At 60.0% G+C, this 17486-nt stretch overlaps 2 protein-coding genes across 2 annotated transcripts; one reads left to right on the top strand and one right to left on the bottom strand.

Annotated features, from left to right (window-relative positions):
- Positions 1 to 962: 962 nt before the first annotated feature.
- DNAJB13 (DnaJ heat shock protein family (Hsp40) member B13) lies at positions 963 to 7366 on the top strand. Its single transcript, XM_006257948.4, has 8 exons — positions 963 to 1067; positions 1782 to 1885; positions 2807 to 2968; positions 3705 to 3862; positions 4206 to 4319; positions 5804 to 5917; positions 6320 to 6396; positions 7148 to 7366. The coding sequence occupies exons 1-8, from the start codon at positions 1000 to 1002 to the stop codon at positions 7299 to 7301; spliced, it is 951 nt and encodes a 316-aa protein (XP_006258010.1). The 5' UTR covers positions 963 to 999; the 3' UTR covers positions 7302 to 7366.
- A 1324-nt stretch (positions 7367 to 8690) lies between these two features.
- On the bottom strand, positions 8691 to 16350 carry LOC102566970 (dicarboxylate carrier SLC25A8). Its single transcript, XM_019487921.2, has 8 exons — positions 16246 to 16350; positions 15819 to 15975; positions 13033 to 13262; positions 11897 to 12104; positions 10662 to 10856; positions 10476 to 10577; positions 9888 to 10068; positions 8691 to 9689 (listed from the first exon to the last, which is right to left on the bottom strand). The coding sequence occupies exons 3-8, from the start codon at positions 13156 to 13158 to the stop codon at positions 9575 to 9577; spliced, it is 927 nt and encodes a 308-aa protein (XP_019343466.1). The 5' UTR covers positions 13159 to 13262; positions 15819 to 15975; positions 16246 to 16350; the 3' UTR covers positions 8691 to 9574.
- Between the last annotated feature and the right edge of the window lie 1136 nt (positions 16351 to 17486).

The raw sequence follows: 17486 nt of genomic DNA, 5'->3' as shown, positions 1-17486 counted from the left end.
ATGTGGTAGTGGTCTTTGAATGCTTGAAGGGCTGCCATAAAGAAGACACCAGGGGAGTTGTGGACTTTCCATCATGGGGGTTTCAAGAAGAGCTTGGACAGCCACTGGTGGGGGGTGATCTAGGTGCAGGGATGCCGGTGTTTATGGGGACTTCCCAGGCTTCTGGGCTTTGCCCTTTGTCCCCTCTCCCCCTTCCTGCTACATGTCAGGGGGCTTTTAAGCTTCCCTCAGAGGCACTGGGTTTTGGCTGTAGCCAAGACTGCGGATGCTCCTGTTGGGACTCAAGCCTAGACGGTCCTGGCTAGTGGGTCTTGCTCGTCCAGTCGGGGTCAGACTGATGCCACATTTGGGGTCAGGAAGGGATTTCCCCCCGTGCTCAGACTGGTACGGACTCTAGCGGGGGCACGTCCTCTGCCCGAGCGGGTATTAACAACCCTTACAGCAGCAGGGCGCTGGCCGCCGGGCCCCCCTGCTTTCCCTGGGGCACGTTCAGGTGCGATGTCTCGTGCGAGGGTTGACACCCGTTTTGCTTCGAGGCCGGACCATGGTCTTGCGCGGGCCGGTTTGTGCAGGGCCGACTGGATGTGACCCTGGCGGCCCCGTCCACCCTGCTCCTTTCGGGCCTTCGCATTCTTGCCCCCTCGGCAGCCGGTGTCAGCCCCAGGCCTTCCTCTTCCTGCCCCCGAAACAGCTGGGCCGGCCCCAGGAGGCCCCCAGAGCACGGGAGGAGATGGGGCACCCTCTCCTGCACCCCCAGGTGCACCCCCTGGCCCAGGCGGGCACATGCCACCAGCCCCAGAGCGGGGTGGGGGCCCTGGGCCCCGGGAGGGGTTGGAGAGAGGAGCCTGGACAGGTCTCCGGGGTGGGGCTGCCTAGTGGTTAGAGCCTCCCACGTTGGGGGGGGCTGGAGCAGGAGAGGCCGGAAGTGGGGGAAGAACTACATGTCCCACAACCCCTCGCGGCGGCGGCGGCGTCCATAGCAACGGGAGACGGGCCGGGATGGGGCAGGATTACTACGGGGCGCTGGAGCTGCCCCGCAGCGCCAAGGACGCGGACATCAAGAAGGCGTGAGCGCGGGGTGGGGGGGGGGCACATCTGGATCCTCTGCCCGGGGGGGGCACAGCTGGGGGGGGGGATAGATTGAACATCTGGATCCTCTGCCCGGGGGGGCACAGCTGGGGGGGGGGATAGATTGAACATCTGGATCCTCTGCCCGGGGGGGCACAGCTGGGGGGGGGGATAGATTGAACATCTGGATCCTCTGCCCTCGGGCTGCTCAGCTGGGCGGGTTGAACATCTGGATCCTCTGCCCTCGGGCTGCTCAGCTGGGGGGGTTGAACATCTGGATCCTCTGCCTGGGGTGGGGGATGCACATCTGGATTGTCTGCCACGCTGCCCAGCTGGGGAGGTTGAACACCTGGCCTGGGGGCACCAGCCCTACCCCACGGCATCCCGTCCAGCCCTGCTTTCCCGTCTGCTGTTTCCAATGACAAATCCCCCTCGGCTTTCTTGTCACCCACTAGCGTTGTGTAGACCCTTCTGGTGCGTGTGTCTCCCCCGCCGAGCACCTCCTTTCTCAGCTGACCAGGCCTGGCCTCATCTCCTCCACGCCGCTCATCACCCTTGCTGCCCTTCTGCAGCTCTTCTCTATCCTTGTGGAGGTGCAGGGACCGGATCTGGGAACCCCCCACCTACCCAGACCTTTCGACTCGGGAACGTGCCCTGTGAAGCCGTGCTGGGCCGTGAGGCCGGGCCAGACTCTGCCCCCTTCTGCCTTGCAGCTACCGCAAGCTGGCCTTGAAGAACCACCCTCTGAAAAGCAAAGAGCCGTGGGCCAAGGAGAAGTTCAGGCAGATCGCAGAGGCCTACGACGTGCTGAGCGACCGTAAGTAGAAGCCCGGTCCTCCCCCCGCAGAGATCAGCGGTGCAGGGCTCGGGGAGAAGTGCCGGCATGGAGCATCCTCGTTGCAGGAGTGGTCACGAGCCACGTATCTCCGGGTTTGCTGCCACGGTGATTTGCCCGGGGCTGGCGCTGTCAGCTGCTCGGGTGCGTGCACGCTCTGATTGATACCGGGGATCATCCTGACTGTGCCGGGACTTGGCATGAGTGGATCTACAGAGCTGTGCTGTGCTGTAGCCTGGCCCTGGGATGTACAAGCAAGGGAAAGTGATGGAGGGGCTGGGAGGCGGCATCGGATCCTGCAGAGGGCACGTTGTTGGATGCGGGGTTGGGTTCTGGTGTCCACACTTCACACCTGGGTGCCAAGGACTTGGAGAAGGGGCAGAAGGAGCGACGGGAAGGATCTGAGGGCTGGAGAGCATCCCCCATGGAGAGAGAAGGAACCTGTTGATCTAGTGAGTTCATCAAAGACATAGGCTAAAAGGTGCCTTGATCACTGCCTGTGCGAGCTGCCAGCAGGGCAGAAATATCTGCCAACCGGGGCTGCTAGAGAGATCCAGTGGGTGGAAGTCCAACTTCACCCAGCGTTTGAGTGGTTTACCATGAGGTGGCAACTCCTCATTTCCTATGTAATAAATCCAGTTTACTACCTGATCGGTGTGTCCTGCACCCCGTCTCCCTTTCCCCAGCTCTGAGGCTGAGACGTGGGTTGCTTCTAGGGACGAAATCCCTGCAGAAAGCTGCCACCGCAGCGCAGCAGTAGCATCCTCTTTGCTGCTTCAACCTTTCTTAAGGCAAGGAGGCTGCTTAGCAGTGGCTGTGGCAGAAGGCCCTGGGGACGGAGGTAAGACCTTCATTCCCATGAGCAAACTTGCGGTCACCTCCTGATGCCTCCTTGTCCTGTAGCGGTGAAGAAGGGTGTGTACGACAAGTTTGGAGAGGAGGGTCTCAAAGGCGGCATCCCTCTGGAGTTTGGGACGGAGAACTCCTGGACTGTGGGCTACGTGTTTCACGGCAACCCCGAGAAGGTCTTCAAGGAGTTCTTTGGAGGAGACAACCCCTTTGCTGGTAGGGGGCTTCTGTCGTTATTTTTTGGGGGGGTGGGCTGAGGCGGGGTCTCTGGCCCTGTGCTGGCAGGCAGTGGGTTAATGGGTTTTTTATGGCTTGTCAACCCGGCTACTAGAAGCTGGTGGCCTCGGCCCCCTGTCCCCAGCACCCCACCAGCCCTTCCTGCCGGTCGAGGTCCTCCTGGCCCCTCGTCCCTGCCCCTCGTGTGCTCTCAATAGGAGACTTCAGACAAGGCTCGTCACCGTGCCCAGGGGACAGGACAGCCAGGGATGTTCCCTGTCCCTTCGCAATGCTCAGATAACACCATAAAGCCAAGACCGGCAGAGCTGGCAGTGGCTTCCCCTTGCACGTTATCACCATACCAGGGTCGGCTGCTAGCATTCGAGAAGATTTCCTCTATTTCCATGGAGCCAGAGCCAACTCCTAGCCTTAGAGGAGCCTTGGATGTGGGTCAACTGGTGCTTAGCTCAAGATCCTTCCTGACAGGGAGGTTGGCGACCCATTTTACAGCTGGGGTAACTGAGGCTCAAAGGAGCCCGATGTGAAATTGCCAGGCCCAGGTGATTCAGGCTGGGCCTAACCCCTGAGATGCTCTGACCTGAGGCGACTTGCCGCAGAAATGAGAGGGGTCGGTGCCTGCTCTGTGATGAGGGCTGCAGGCTGCCCGGCAGTCAAGCCACTCGCCCGTGCCCCTCTCCACCCCCGTATCTCTCCCGTTTCTGGCCGCTGCTTGCAGAGTTCTTCGCTGAAGATGGCTCGGATGCAATGGTGGCCTTCGGCGGGCTGCGAGGCTGCGGCGTGGCCAAGCAGGACCCCCCGATCGAGCGGGACCTCTACCTGTCGCTGGAGGACCTCTTCTACGGCTGCACCAAGAAAATTAAGATTTCCCGCAGGGTGAGGCCGGGCTGCAGGGGGACCTGGGCACGGGGCTTGTGGGCTGCACTGGGCTTTTGCAGGCTATGCATCGGTGGCTGGATGAGCAGCGTATCCCCCCCATGTGCTCCCCATGTGGGCCGGGGGCTGCCTGCTATCCCATGTACCGACTGCATCTAGCACCTCAAGGCCAGCGCTTCAGGCACGCAACCGCCATCTCCATGTGCTCAGGCCCTTGGCGCTGCAAGCCGAGCCCTCCCAGTCCGTGGTGCCCCTGCGGCTGGTGCTGTTGCCTGAATGTCCTCCGCAAAGGCCCAGTCTAGATTTGAGCCACCTCCTCTCACCAGCCGCGTTTGCTGCCCAGGTGATGAACGAGGACGGTTACACATCCACCATCAAGGACAAGATCCTGACCATCGACGTGCATCCGGGCTGGAAGGCGGGCACCAGGATCACCTTCGAGAAGGAAGGAGACCAGGTAAGGGCAGGGACCCCCCGTAACACTCGAGATGGTTTAAACTGGAAGCGGGTGGACGCACGAGCCTGTGAAACCAGCCTCGAGGCAGGGTCATCCCTGACCAAACCGTCCCAGCCACACGTCTGTCTAACCTGCTCCTGAAAGTTTCCAAGGAGGGAGATTTCACAGCTTCTCGAGGCCGCTTGATCCAGTCGGAGAGATCCCCCTCATCTCCAGCCTAAATGTCCTCTGCTGCAGTTTGAGACCATTGCTCCCAGTCCTGTCCCCTGCAGGCACAGAGAGAAGCCCATCTCCATCCTCTCTGCAATCACCCTTCGGGTATTTGAAGACTTATCAAATCCCCCTCGGTCTTCTGGTCTCCAAACTAAATAACCCGAGTTCTTTCAGCCTGTCCTCAGAAGTCGTCTCCCAGGCCCCTGATCATTTCTGTCGCTCTTTGCTGGACTCTTTCCAATGTGCCCACGTCCTTCTTGAAGTGCGGGGCCCAAAACAGGACACCAGGAGAGGCTCCCCAGTGCTGAATAGAGGGGAAAGTAGGTGGCACCTTGCCTCTGAAAGCCTCCAGGTGCTCAGCAAACATTGGTTAGTGAATGCACCAGTCTTGCACCGGGCCTGAGAGGTCTGATGCCCTGTTTAAGCCAAGGCACAGGGAGGCTAACAGAATTTCTCACCTGCCTAAGGGATTTAGGAGCTTATGTGGGGGCAGAGTGGGGGACATGGGAGCCCTTGGGTCCCTGTAGCTCTGATAGAGACTCTTCCAGTGTGGCCTTGGGCCAGTTGTGTGACTTCCCTGCCTCAGTTTACTCTCATCACTGTCCTTCCCCGGAGGCTAAAGGAACAGGATTCAGCTTGCACGTTGATGTCATGGGCACGAGGCAGTGCCAGGGGCACACTGCACATCCGAGAAGGTGTTTCCAATGGTTCAGATTCATAGATTCATAGATGTTAGGGGCTAAAAGGGACCTTTCAAGAAGGCTTTTCATGTGCTTGTGATGCTCACCTAAGACTGTGGTTAGCACGGAAGTAAAACACACAACCTCCTTATATCAAGAAGGGTGTTAAAGAGCCCAGCCAGAGAGGGTGACTTGCTTTCTTGTCTCTCTCTCTGGGCTGTATAGAAATGCTCTGGAAGGGTTTTTCCCTATCTGTCCCATAGCAGGAGTGTCAGTTCTGGTCTCCCCCGCTGTAGCAGGCAAGTTTCTCGAGCCTCTGAGCTTAGAAAGCATTTGGAGACGGATTCACAGCATTGGCACTTGCCATCTCAGCTCCTCCTCAGTGGTCCAGACCTCCAGCATCCTCAGTAAAACACGGGGGACACAAGACCTCCTATACAAGTAACGAAGAGGAAGGTGCCTATAAACAGAAGCCCAGACCCGTTGCAGACCGTCTTTACCAGCAGAAGGCAGCAAGTCTGTTCACTTCCCCTGCAGACAGTCCAGGTCTGTGGTAGAGATGGACTGAGCTCCTCTTTTTCCCTCTTGTAGGGCCCGAACATCATCCCGGCAGACATTATCTTCATTGTCCGCGAGAAGCTGCACCCCCGGTTTAGGAGGGAGGATGACAACCTGCTCTACGTTGCCAGCATCCCCCTCGGGCAGGTAGGCGTGTGACGGGGCCGCTCCGCTCCGCTCCTGCCAGGAGCTGCCCGCTGGCCTCTGCGGGACCTGGGTCACTTTGCTCCTGCCCCAGCCGTCCTTTATGAACAAACTGCCCTGGATGGGCTGCATTATGCTGGCACTGGGGTGGGAACATCAGGGCCTGGTGACGCGGCATGTGGGGTTGGATTTTCCCCCCCCTCTCCTGCCTAAAGGCATCCAATGCCCTGTGCTGTCCAGCTGTTTGCATGCACCCTCAGCTGTTCTCGTGTCACCGCTCCCCCATCAAGGGACCCCCCAACACCAAATAGGGCAGCCTTGAGGCGGCTCTAAGAGCTGGAGACCATTAGGGTCTGCACCTGGTGGGTGCAACCTGCCCTCACAGCCTGGCGGCCTCATTTGCAGGCCCTGATCGGCTGCACAGTGAGCGTGAAGACGCTGGACGAACGGCTGCTGAACATTCCCATCAACGACATTGTCCAGTAAGTGCCACAGCCCCTGGCATGACCCCTGGGGCAAGGACCGGGCTTGCCCAGGTGCTCAGGCTGGGCCCTGCCAGCCAGCCCTTGGGAAAGGGAGATGCACTGGGAAGCACAAGGGCAGGCTTCTCAGTAGCCACTGAAGAGGACCCAAGGCTTTGGTACTTCTCCGCGGGCCAGTCTCAGCTCTTCAGGGGACTTGGGCCTCTTTGAGGCATCTTAAGGGATCAATATTTCTAGCTGCTTTCGGACATCGAGGCCCAAATGCTTTTCCCTCCCGCCTGCCCGGCACAGCTCACAGATCAGCCTGTTTGTTCTGGTCTCGCGGCAAGGCTAACGTCTGCCCTTGGAGGCTTGTACCGCATTGGAGCCAGCTCCTTCGCCTGCAGTGCCAGGCAGACGGGAGCTGCACAGGCTGCTGTTACCTCCAGCAGTGCCCGAGCCGGGCTGAGCCCACCCTGCCCCACGGAGCTGGGTGGGGGCAGCGGGAAAGGCCCCCTTTGCCATCCAGGCAGGCGTCGCCGAGGGCTAACACAACCGGCTGCGTCAGCCTGTTAAATCGCTACCTGCGTTTCCAGCCTGGTGCTGCCTTGTGCTCAGCAGGCTCCTGGGCCGTGCACAACGTCCACCTGGAAGCACGGCGCGTCCCTCCCAGATTTCCCTGCCCTGGCCCCCAGCAGCAGGGCCACGTCCTCAGCTTGGCCGGAGGGGTAGGAAGGCATCTCCCTGGCTAATGCTGCCGTTCGCTTTGCAGCCCCAAGTACTTCAAGATCGTGCCGGGCGAAGGGATGCCCCTGCCCCATGACCCCACCTGCAAAGGGGACCTCATCATGTGCTTCGATATCTGCTTCCCCCGGCATCTCACCCCAGCCAAGAAGCAGCTCCTGCGGCAGGCGCTCCTGAGCTGAGATGGAGCCTCGTGTCCGTCTCCATCCCCGCTCCCCAGAGAAATAAAGCCTTCTAGCTACTTGTACAGCTTTTCGGCCTTTTGGCTTAGGTCAAGCATAGGGGGCACCCGAATCCCAAGACCTCTGGACTTGGGCTTGCATGTAGGATGCCTGCCAATGGATTTGGGAATATCTGAAGTCCTCGGGTGATACGTCTGGGATGGAGGATGCTCGCCGGTTGCAGTGCTGTACATCCTGCTTAATCAACATGTTTTTTGGGCCAACTAAGATCTGCTCCATCCATATGATTTGGAACTAATTTGGCTAATTTGACCTGGTCCACGAAGTATATTATAACATTAATACAAAAATTTTAGCTATTTGTACAGCTCCTGGTGCCGGCTGCATAGGACCAGGCCACGCGGCTCCGACCGGGTCACCTTCACACAGGGTCCGAGAGCTGGTGCAGGGGGGAAGTCCACGTGATCGCTCCTCTAAACATCCAGTTTGCCTTGCAGGGGGAGGAGGGTGGATTGAGGGAATCACTTCCATGCCCTGCCTTAGTTGCCCCCATCTGCAAAGGAGAACAGCCCACGGAGCAGGATGTGGTCCCCATGGTGCTGGCAGGCACCCAACTCCTACCACAACGGCGCAACCTCCCACCGTCATCCACACAAACTCCCCGAGATGCCAAAGAAAGGGGTGGAAGTTTAGCTCCCGTTTCCCCCTGAGATTAAAACAGGCTGCAAGCCGCTTTGCCCACCTTTTAGGGGTCAAAGGCAGAAGCCCCAGCTGAGCAAAGCCCCTGGGGAGCATCCCCCCACGTAAGGGTGTGGAGCACCAGGGACTGCTGAACAGGGATGTGATGGGACGAGCCCTGCGGGGTCCAAACTGGGATTTCTGGGAGAGACGTGCTGCGGCGCGCAGCAGGATGGACAGGGCTTCCCCCTCCCTAGCGGCTTCCAGGTGACTGCAGGCCTTCACCATCAAGTGAGCCACGGAGCAGACTTTGCCCACCAGACCGTGCTCCTAGGTGCATTGGGCCCAGCCCTGCTCCGCGATGGTGTTCACCAGCTCCAGGCCACTCAAGACCAGTCCGAGCATGGGAGTCTGTCCCAGGGGCATGCCGCTAGCAAGCCCCCACCATCCTCGTGAGCCGCGGCAGCTGGAACAGGCAGCCGCTCCAGTGTCAGGGACAGCAGCACTGGGGGAAATCCTCCTCCCTGCCCCGTAGCCAGATGAAGCCCCAGCCTGGTTGTTGGAGCTAGTCACAGCAGCCACTGCGTGCCATGGGTCACCACCCGACCACTGGCCATATCCCTCCCCCCGAAGGGCTCCCCAGTTGAAATCAGGCTCCTCTGAACCTGCCTCAAGCCGGGCCCATGAATCACGAGTCTGGCCAGATGCAAAGACTGAGCAAGGGACCGAGCATGTCCCTCTGCAGAGGGACGCGACCTCGCTTCCTAACCTTCAACTTTATTTTAAGACGTACAACGCGAGGCAGGTGCTGTCTCCGCACCCTTGCTGCCCAGAAGCGCACAAGGAAACGGGGGCTTGGCTGGTCTGCCAGACTTGTACTTTCCTTGGTAATCCCTCCGCCCCTCCCCACCGCTGCCGTTTCCCATCCACAGCATCCAACTCGCCCCATCTCGGGCTGCTCTGCAGAGCCCCACCGCAGCCTCTTGCCCTGCTGGGCACATAGAGACTGCAGGGTGGATTTGGGGGACTCATTTCTGGCTTCCAGACCCCCCAAGCCCCTTGCTTGAAGCCTGATGAGAGCTACAGGGAGATCTGCAGCCTTGAATCAAACCAGGCATGCCTCTCCTCACCGCACTGGGGATTCAGGGGCTTGGAGGCTGGGTGCTCAGGTCTGGAGAGGCTGGCACGGTACTTAGCAATTGGCACGACCTGGCAGGGAAGGGGCTCCCCCTTGGACCGTGTTACCAAAGCAGGCATCGGCCTTTGAAATGGGACGCTGAGTCCCATCTGTTCTCGCTACATCTCCGGGCTCGGCCCAGCCGAGATCAGCACTCGATGCCCCGTGGGATGCGCCGGCTGCAGGAAAGCCGTAAAGGAAACCTCCCGCCCAAGCCCACCAGGGCAAGGACGCTCTTCTCTTCCACACCAGACGAGAGGCCCCGCTCCGGCCTTCTCCTGTTGGCAGGGCAGAGTCGTCAGGCTTGGTGTAGAAGAGGCGCCGCAACGAGCTCGGAGCCGGGGAGCAGAGGCAGCGGGGGAGGCAGGGAGAGCGCAGTGCCGCGGGGGGCTGCGATGAGGTCTCAGCTGTGCCCGGGTCAAAACGGGGCCTCCCAGGAGCCGCGGGCAGCCATCATGGCACGCTTCAGCTGCTCGTAGGTGACGAACATCACCACGTTCCAGGAGCCCAGGCGCAGGAAGGAGGGCATGAACCTGCGGGTGAAGAGGGGGCTGAGAGTTATGTCCAGACTGGGGTTGCCCCCATAAACGGGTCTCGCTGTGGCTACGGGCTGCCCCACCAACCCAGCTGTGATGGGCACCCGGGTACTGGGGAGCGCGAGGCAACCAGGTGTGATGCCAGCACAGTGCCGTGGGCAGCAAAGACGCCACCTCCACCAGGATACCACTCACCCCTTGTAACAGGCCAGCGGCCCCTCCGTCCTGAGCATGGTGAGGGCGCAGCTCACGGCGCTGCTGTACTGGCCCGGGGGAGAGTTCATGTATCGGGTCTTCACGACGTCGACGGGGGAGGCGATGAGCGTGGTGCAGAAGCCGGCCCCGAACGCAGAGGTGAAGTGGCACGGGAGGTTATCTGCAGGGAGAGACACCAGCTGAGCCCGGGGGCACTCGGGCTCCCAAGCTCTTGGCACAGGGGCTGCACTACAGCGGGCCCAAAACCATCCCAGGCTGAGCGGGAGGTAGGTGCCAAGCTGCTCGAGACCAACCAGGATCCAGATACCAGCTCCGTCCTGTTAGCGAGCTCAGAGCTCACCTCCCGCACCTCTAAGTCTGCCTCACTTTCTAACACGGGAGGAGGAGGAGGTGGATTGGCACCCCATCCCCAGCCTGACCTGCAGCCAGCTCCCACCCTCTCCCTAAAGATTCAGGCACTCAGGGGCCACGAGCATCCTCTGCCCCAAGGAAGCTCCAGCACCTTGGGATAATCCCCCCGAGCTGGGAGCCACCTGCGAACAGCCTGGCCACAGGCCCCCGCCCCACCTGTCATGAGGTTGGACCGGAGCAGCAGGTCCTTGATCAGGTCGTAGGTCACCAGCTCAGTGCAGTTCACGATGGCGTTGCGGGCCACGTTGGGGGACGTCCCTGGGCGGGCAGAGAAACGGGTCAGCGAGGTGGGAGGCCGTGCTGGACCCAGCCCTGCATGCCCGGCTTGGCCCCAGCACTGACCTTTCCACAGCCCTCGGATCCCCTCTTCCCTGGCAATGGTCTTGTAGGCATCCATGGTGCCCTGGTACCGCCTGCCGCTCCCCGTGCGGACCTGGGCCTGGAATCGCACTTTCACCACATCCGTCGGCTGGGCCACGGCCACGGCCATGGCCCCCGTGGTGCATCCCGCCAGGAGCCTGCTGCCAATGCCAGCATCTGCAAGGAGGGCGAGAGACGAGGGGTCAAGCCAGGGAGTCCATCACAACCACAAGAGATGCCCACAATACCCCCTCTTGACTTGCTTCTCCAAGCTGCCTGGACCAGGGCTTCATCTGAGTGCTCCTCGGATACAAATATTGCTATCGGGACCTCCCTGCGGTGGCTGTGAGCATGCCCCGTCCTGGCCAGACCTGCAAGGACTGAAGCCAGGACCGTTGGATCTCAAGCCACGAGCCTTGGCTGCTGAACCTGGTGATTCTCAGCCGAGCGCAGCGAGACCTTTGAAGGGTGCTGCACAATGCTAGAGTGGAAACATTTACACATGACGCACAACATAAACCCAGGGACTGCAAACAGAAAGGCAGCGCGTCAAAAGCGTGCTGAAAGCAGAGTAGATTTGCACCTCATCGCTTAGCTAGAGCAGGGCTGTTCAGCCCCCAGCCTATGGGCCAGATCCAGCCCCTGGCACCATGTCGTCCAGCCCAGAGGGCTCCCACTGGGTCTGGAAATGCGGTGGCAGAAGAGTGATAACACTGTTCCCCCACTGCCAAATCTCTGGGGGACCCCTGGGGAGCTCAGGGCCCCGTGTGCTGGATCCAGCACCTGATCCCAGGGTGCAGGGCTGGGTGGTGGCAGTGCCAGGTCCCAGGGCTCAATCCCAGCACATGGTGGGCAGGAGACGGCAGCTCCAGGCATCAATCTTAGTGTGAAGGAAGGTCGTGGGGCCCGATCCGACCCCCCCAATGGGCTCCATGCCACACATCTGGCCCACAGGGCCACCAGGCTGAGCACCCCTGCTGTAGAGCACGCGCTGCCGTGAGCCCGAACTCGCTCCACACAGCCTTGCTGTGAGCTTTCCCAGGTCTTTGCAACAGGAGTGCTGATCCATTACTTTTCCAGAGTCAAAAAGTGAGTGAAAGCCAACGGCATTTTCCAATTAGGGGGTCTTGAGTCTGAAGGGGCCGACAGGTTCCCGCACAAGATCCTGCCCCTTGAGGGGGGCAGAGGCCGCGCTGGGGGGGGATGGAGGCACTCACGCTCTGCGCCCTTGGTGTAGATCTGCTTGACCGAGTCGTACAGCCCGATGCGGACAGAGGCGAAGCTCATCTGACGCTGCAGCCCGGCCACCAGCCCGTTGTACAGGCTCCTGGGACCCTCTGTCTTCACCATGGTGGCTATGGTGCCGAAGACGCCCTTGTACTGGACAGTCTTCATGCTCCCGGCTGCCTTGGTCTCGCCTTGGATCTGCACAGGGAAAGAGACTTTGCAGTGAGCCCCTTGCACCAGACTAACCCCCCAAAAGCCGCGGTCCCTTGATCATTGAAAGAGCAACTGCAGGTAGCTCTGCAAGGCAGGCTGGCACTGGCACATCAGATGCAGCATGACCAGCTCATTGCAAGAGCCAGGGGCTTATTTAGCTTCCACGGCCTCTGCACCCTACGTCCGAGGGGTCAGATGTAATATCCTGTCCCATGGAGGCCTTGAGCCGTGCTGCCCAAGTGCTCCCAGCCTGCTGCCTGCATGCCTGGCGGATGGCGTGGACCTGCCACACACAATGGGCTCGGTGCAGGATCAACAGCCTCTTTGGATGCCCTCGCTTCCCTTGAGCTAGTGCGGCCTCCTGTGCAGCCGGGAAAGGCCGTGGTCTCAGGGAAGACAGCATCACGCCACCTCATTAGAGGCCCACTGCAGCATCTGGGAACAGCGTGCAAAGCCCCGGCACCCCCAGGCTCCATCCAACACCCACGGGGGTCCCCCGATTTCAGGGAGGAGCAATGGGCTTTCAAAGTAGCTCCCCACCCTGCCCAAGGGGCCCGCCTGGGACTTGGGGGTACTCAGGACCATGCCCAGCTTCTGGGAGGATCAGGCCACTGCAATGCAAAGGAGCCAAACCAGCAGGGCTTTGCTGAGCATGGGCCACGGAGGGGTAAGAGGTAAATGCCCGGTCTGTACAAGGACTAGGAGCAGAGGGATGAGTCTCAATGGTGACTTCAGACCCAGCATCAGGAGAGGGGACTGGGCAGGGACGATGCAGTAGAGGCACCTGTTGCACTGGCCGTGGTCGGGCTGGTGGCTCTGCCTCTCTTGCTTCACTGCTACTGCTCTAAGCCCCATCGGCCAGGAGGGGACTCGGCTCCAGACGTTCATTTGCCAGGGCCCCAGGGCACCTCACCTGCAGCCTGACTTTGGCCGTGTCCAGGGGGAAGGTGATGAGGTCGGCGATGCAGGCCGCCGTCCCGGCCCCCACGAACTTCACCGCGGCCGTCGGGGGCACATCAGTGGGCTTGAATCCGACCATCCTGCTCGCTGCTCCGGAGATGGCGACCGGCCGGCGAGGAGGAGCGAGGAAGCACGCGGCGCTCGAAGGGAGCGGGGAGCACGATGCCCGGCCTCTGCCCCTGTCTAGAGGAGAACAAAAGCTGTGAGATGTCCCAGGACCCAGAGCCCGACACAGCGAGCAGCAGCACAGGCCAGTTTCCAGGACCGCGGTTTCACGGGTCACCAATGCCAACCAGCCAGTGCCACCAGGCGCGTCGCAGCAGGAGCAGCCTCCCCTGGTAGCTTGGAGGATGCTGCTGTCCCAGCAGGAAGATGGGGCGAGTGGAGAGGTCAAATGCATATAATACCGTGTTACCCGGAGGTGACCGTCTGGGCTGCCCAAGGGCTCCCAGCCTATGGCCTAAACATATCTTTCTCCTGTGCTATTATGCCCAGAACACCCTTAACTCTGCCCCTGCTGCCTGCCAGCGGCCGGGTGGTGAAGAAACAAGTGTCTTTGAACAATCTCCTTCTCATTCTTGCACCGACAAGATACGGGTAGCGCCCTCATCCCCCTGCTTTACCCAGGGGCAAGTTGAAGGGTGCAGTTGACCTCTCAGGTGTCTTGCCTGGCACCTGCATACAAGGGGCGTTCACCAAGTTTTTAAGACTAGGTGAAGACAAACCGGTGTGAGATGGCTCCAGCAAGGCCTGAGCAAGGGGTTGGGCTAGATGTGACCCCCAGCCGGTTTTTCTACGGTTTTTTTCCCTGGGGCCATCATGTAGGTCGGATGAGAGGCAGGATGCACTTAAATTGTTCCCTGCCTTATTATGAAGCACTTGGGGGTTTGCAAATGCTGCTACAGGCAGCGACAACCCACGAGCAGCTTTCACAAGCTCAGGTTCCTCCTTTTCCTCTGACGCGGGGATGGGAGAGGGATCAGCGAGAGGGTTTGGGGCTGAGCGCGTGCATCTTGCAACTCTGATGGTAAAATTTCAGTTCCTCAAACCGGGCATTGGCTTTCCTGGGAGTCCTGCAGGCTCCGGGTCGAGTGGGCAGACGTGTGAGTAATGCAGTGCAACAGCCCACACACCCGATGGTGACCTACGTCCTCGCGGCTAACACTTCCCCCTGCTCCGTCACCCTGATAAGGGCTTGTTTTGTTGAGCTTGTTGCCTAGCCTTAGACAGGAGAGATCCCCTGGACCAGCGCAAAGCTCTGACGTGGCTGCCATGGGCTGATCCGTGCAGAAACCACAACGGCGCTGTCCAGGAAGCGGCAGGCTTGCAGCGGCTGCAGACAGCTGCAAACACGGTGCCCGGACGTGGGACTCCGGGGAACAAAACCGACGAGCGTGGTGGGAACCAACTGAGCCGCTTTACTCTGCACGCAACACGGCTGCAGGCAAGAGCAGGCTGGTAGTGCGGGACTTTGCAGCAGGGTTGTTACAACGCCCGCAAAGCGAACGGGTGCCCAGGTTCTCCGAGAGCCCTTATAAAATTCAGCGTGTGGATCAGGTGCGTGCAAACGGAACAAGACTGGATCGAGCAAGTCTGGACCGAGCGCTGCCCTGGCGGATGCCTTCCTGCCAGGAGGAGCTACTGGAGAAACAAGTCCAGGGAGCAATTGCAGTTCCAGCTTCCACGGGATGAATTTGGGGCACTTGCTCTCACAGTCTTTGCCACCCAGGGTGGGCCTTTGCCTCAAGCCCAGGCCTAGAAATCCCAGTCTCAAGGCTGGGAGCCGGGCCATGCACATGTGTGTGTGTGCATGCACGTGTAGGGGAGACTATGGGGAGGGTGTAGTGTGTGTGTGTGTGTGTAGGGGAGTGTATGGGGGTGTAGGGTGTGTGTGTAGGGGAGTGAATGGGGGGCCTGCAGGGCATATGTGTGTGTGTGTGTGTGTGTGTGTGTGTGTGTGTGTGTGTGTGTGTGTGTAAGGGGACTGTATGAAGGAGTGTATTCATTTTTGCTGCTGAGTCACACTCTGTGCAGACAACCCCAGCCTTACACAGCTCCGGAGAAGCCCATTGCATCTGCCAGGAGAGCGAAGGACAAGCCTGGAGGCTTCCTGCCAACAGAGGTGCTTTGGGAACACGGTTTGTTGTTGAGCCGTGGGAGAGCAAGTGCTTGGAGCCCCGTCGTGCAGGTGCTTCACACGCAAAGGCACTTGTACAAGCCCCTCATTAGCCACTATAACGCGGCTTTATGGCAATTAAAAGCTTTACTGTGCAGTGACGTGCAATACAATGCAGATGCCATTTTGTGAGCAGATCCCCACCCCAGCGCGGCCGGAGACTCTGTTTCGGGCTGTTATTAGCCGGGAGAAACTCACACTCCTGCTGCAGCTGGCACCTTCAGCCCCTGCCACATGTTACATATGCGATGCAATTCACTGGCGAATCATGCAATAAATGTAGACCGGCCACAGGTGCAAAGTAATTGCCACGCTGTAAAACCGGCTGTCCAGCTAGAAAGAGTCAGTCGGCAACAAAATCAGTGCTTGAAAAGGTGCAACGACTTTCTAGCTGGTTTCTACCCATCTTCAATGCCGAGTGTGTTGTAGGGCCCTTGGGCTGAGAGATACCAGCCCAAAGCCCTGCTCGGAGCGTGGAGCCGTGCCCAGGCTTTGGTCTCAGAGACAACAGGGCTATTGTCAGATGCCCAAAGCGGTCGGGAGAGGGGAGCGATGCACGTTACCTGGTGGGAGCGCTTCAGGGTGCCCCGGGCGGGGGATCAGGATTCTCTGAAGGCGTCCCGCCCGTCACATTTACTCGAGGCCACGACCATCCGATGCCCGTTCCTTTCCATAGAAGCACGTTTACAAGCGGGACGCCTAATCACCATAATACTTCACCTGCAGAGAGAAAAGGCAGGCTTTGCTGCGGCACCTTTCTGCTTGCCAGCGGCCGGGATGGGAGAGCGCCTCTTCCAGCCCGTTACAGATGCCTTGTCATCCCGAAACCAAGGAGGGCGGGTGCCAGCGAGGGGTCGAGTCGAGGCGGGACGGGTCATACTAGCCGTGGCCTGATGATCCAGACGGGGTCTGCCCGCACCCCGCTTTGGGACTGGACCCGGCCAGAAGCCCCTGGGGACTTCCAGGCTCCAAAGCCCACCCAAATCCCACCTGGCCGGAGGCGCCCGGCTGCAGGGAAAGGGAGCAATGCAGTCAAGGATGGCAAGAAAGCCCCCCAACCCCCGCGGCAGCGGGGCAGGGCTGGACGGGGCAGTGCCCGGGCGAGCCGGACCCACCTGGCGCGCGGAGCAGCTGGAGCCGGCTCCGCTTCGCGGCGCGTTTATACGGGCGCGCCGGGCGGCTCCGCCTGCGGGGCGGGGCGGGGCGGGGCGGGGCGCAGCGCCGAGCACCGCTGCCCGCCCTTGATGCGGGCCAGGGACGCGCTGCTCCAGCTGTGGCCGCAGCGATGCCAAGGCAAGCGGGAGAAGCACTGCTGTGGTTGTGCTGCAGATGCATGCGGCTCATACTCACGCTGGGTCCAGTGTTACCCCCAGAGCCCTTTCCTTTGCAGCGCTGGTCGGCTTAGCCATGCCCGGCTGGGGGGTCTCCCTTCCCAGATGCAGCACTTTGCATTTCTGCAGGTTGGACCTCGTCTGGTACCAGCCTGGCCGGGTCCGCTCGGATTTGCAGCCTGTCTGAAGGTGTGTCCGCATACCTGCATCTTGGTGTTGTCCGCCAGCTTGGCCAGCGGGCGTTTGACCCCCTCATCCAGGTGGTTGGTGAGGATGTTGAACAGCACTGGGCCAAATCCCGACCCCTGCGGCATGCTGCTGGCCACATCTCACCAGGACGGCCCCGAGCCATTCATTTGGATGCTCTGCAACCAGTTTTGCACCCGCTGGACGCCGTCGAGTTGACGGTCCCACAATCGAGCCCAATATCTTCCAGTTTTCTGGTCGGTACCTTGTGGGATACCAGGTCAAGTCGCGGTAGATGATGTCCACCGCTTTTCTCTCACCCAGGTGACGCGTTACCTGACCAGAGAAAGAAACGAGGTTGGCCAGACAAGACCTGCCCGCGACAAAGCCATGCTGGGTGACGTTCAGCGTCGTGCCTTCTGCAAGTGGGTCACAGATAGCCTCTTTGATGAATGTTTCTAGGATTTTCCCTGGAATAGAAATTAAGCTAATTGGCCAGTAGTTTCCCAGGTCCTCAGGCTTCCTTCCTCTTCTTGAAGATGGGCACAACACTGGCCCTCTTCCAGTCCTCTGGGATTTCTCCAGAGGCCCATGATTTTTGTAAGACCTTTGCCAGGGGCTCTGTGATTACTTTGATCAACTCTTGCAGCACTCTTGGGTGGAGTTCATCCGGTCCTGCTGATTTATATATGTCTAATTTCTTTAATTGATCGG

This window comes from Alligator mississippiensis, chromosome 1 (assembly GCF_030867095.1).
Source record: "Alligator mississippiensis isolate rAllMis1 chromosome 1, rAllMis1, whole genome shotgun sequence".
NCBI classification, from domain to species: domain Eukaryota; kingdom Metazoa; phylum Chordata; order Crocodylia; family Alligatoridae; genus Alligator; species Alligator mississippiensis.
This window is presented reverse-complemented; position numbering and strand designations above follow the sequence as displayed.

Excerpts from the sequence above, each read along its gene's own strand:
- LOC102566970 (XM_019487921.2), bottom strand. The coding sequence starts at position 13,158 with ATGGTCGGATTCAAGCCCACTGATGTGCCCCCGACGGCCGCGGTGAAG. Across the intron at positions 10,857-11,896 it reads CTACACCAAGGGCGCAGAGC|ATGCTGGCATTGGCAGCAGG; the intron begins GTGAGTGCCTCC and ends CCCTCCTTGCAG. Across the intron at positions 9,690-9,887 it reads CCGCTGGCCTGTTACAAGGG|GTTCATGCCCTCCTTCCTGC; the intron begins GTGAGTGGTATC and ends CTTCACCCGCAG.
- DNAJB13 (XM_006257948.4), top strand. The coding sequence starts at position 1,000 with ATGGGGCAGGATTACTACGGGGCGCTGGAGCTGCCCCGCAGCGCCAAG. Across the intron at positions 1,886-2,806 it reads CTACGACGTGCTGAGCGACC|CGGTGAAGAAGGGTGTGTAC; the intron begins GTAAGTAGAAGC and ends CTTGTCCTGTAG. Across the intron at positions 4,320-5,803 it reads TCGAGAAGGAAGGAGACCAG|GGCCCGAACATCATCCCGGC; the intron begins GTAAGGGCAGGG and ends TCCCTCTTGTAG.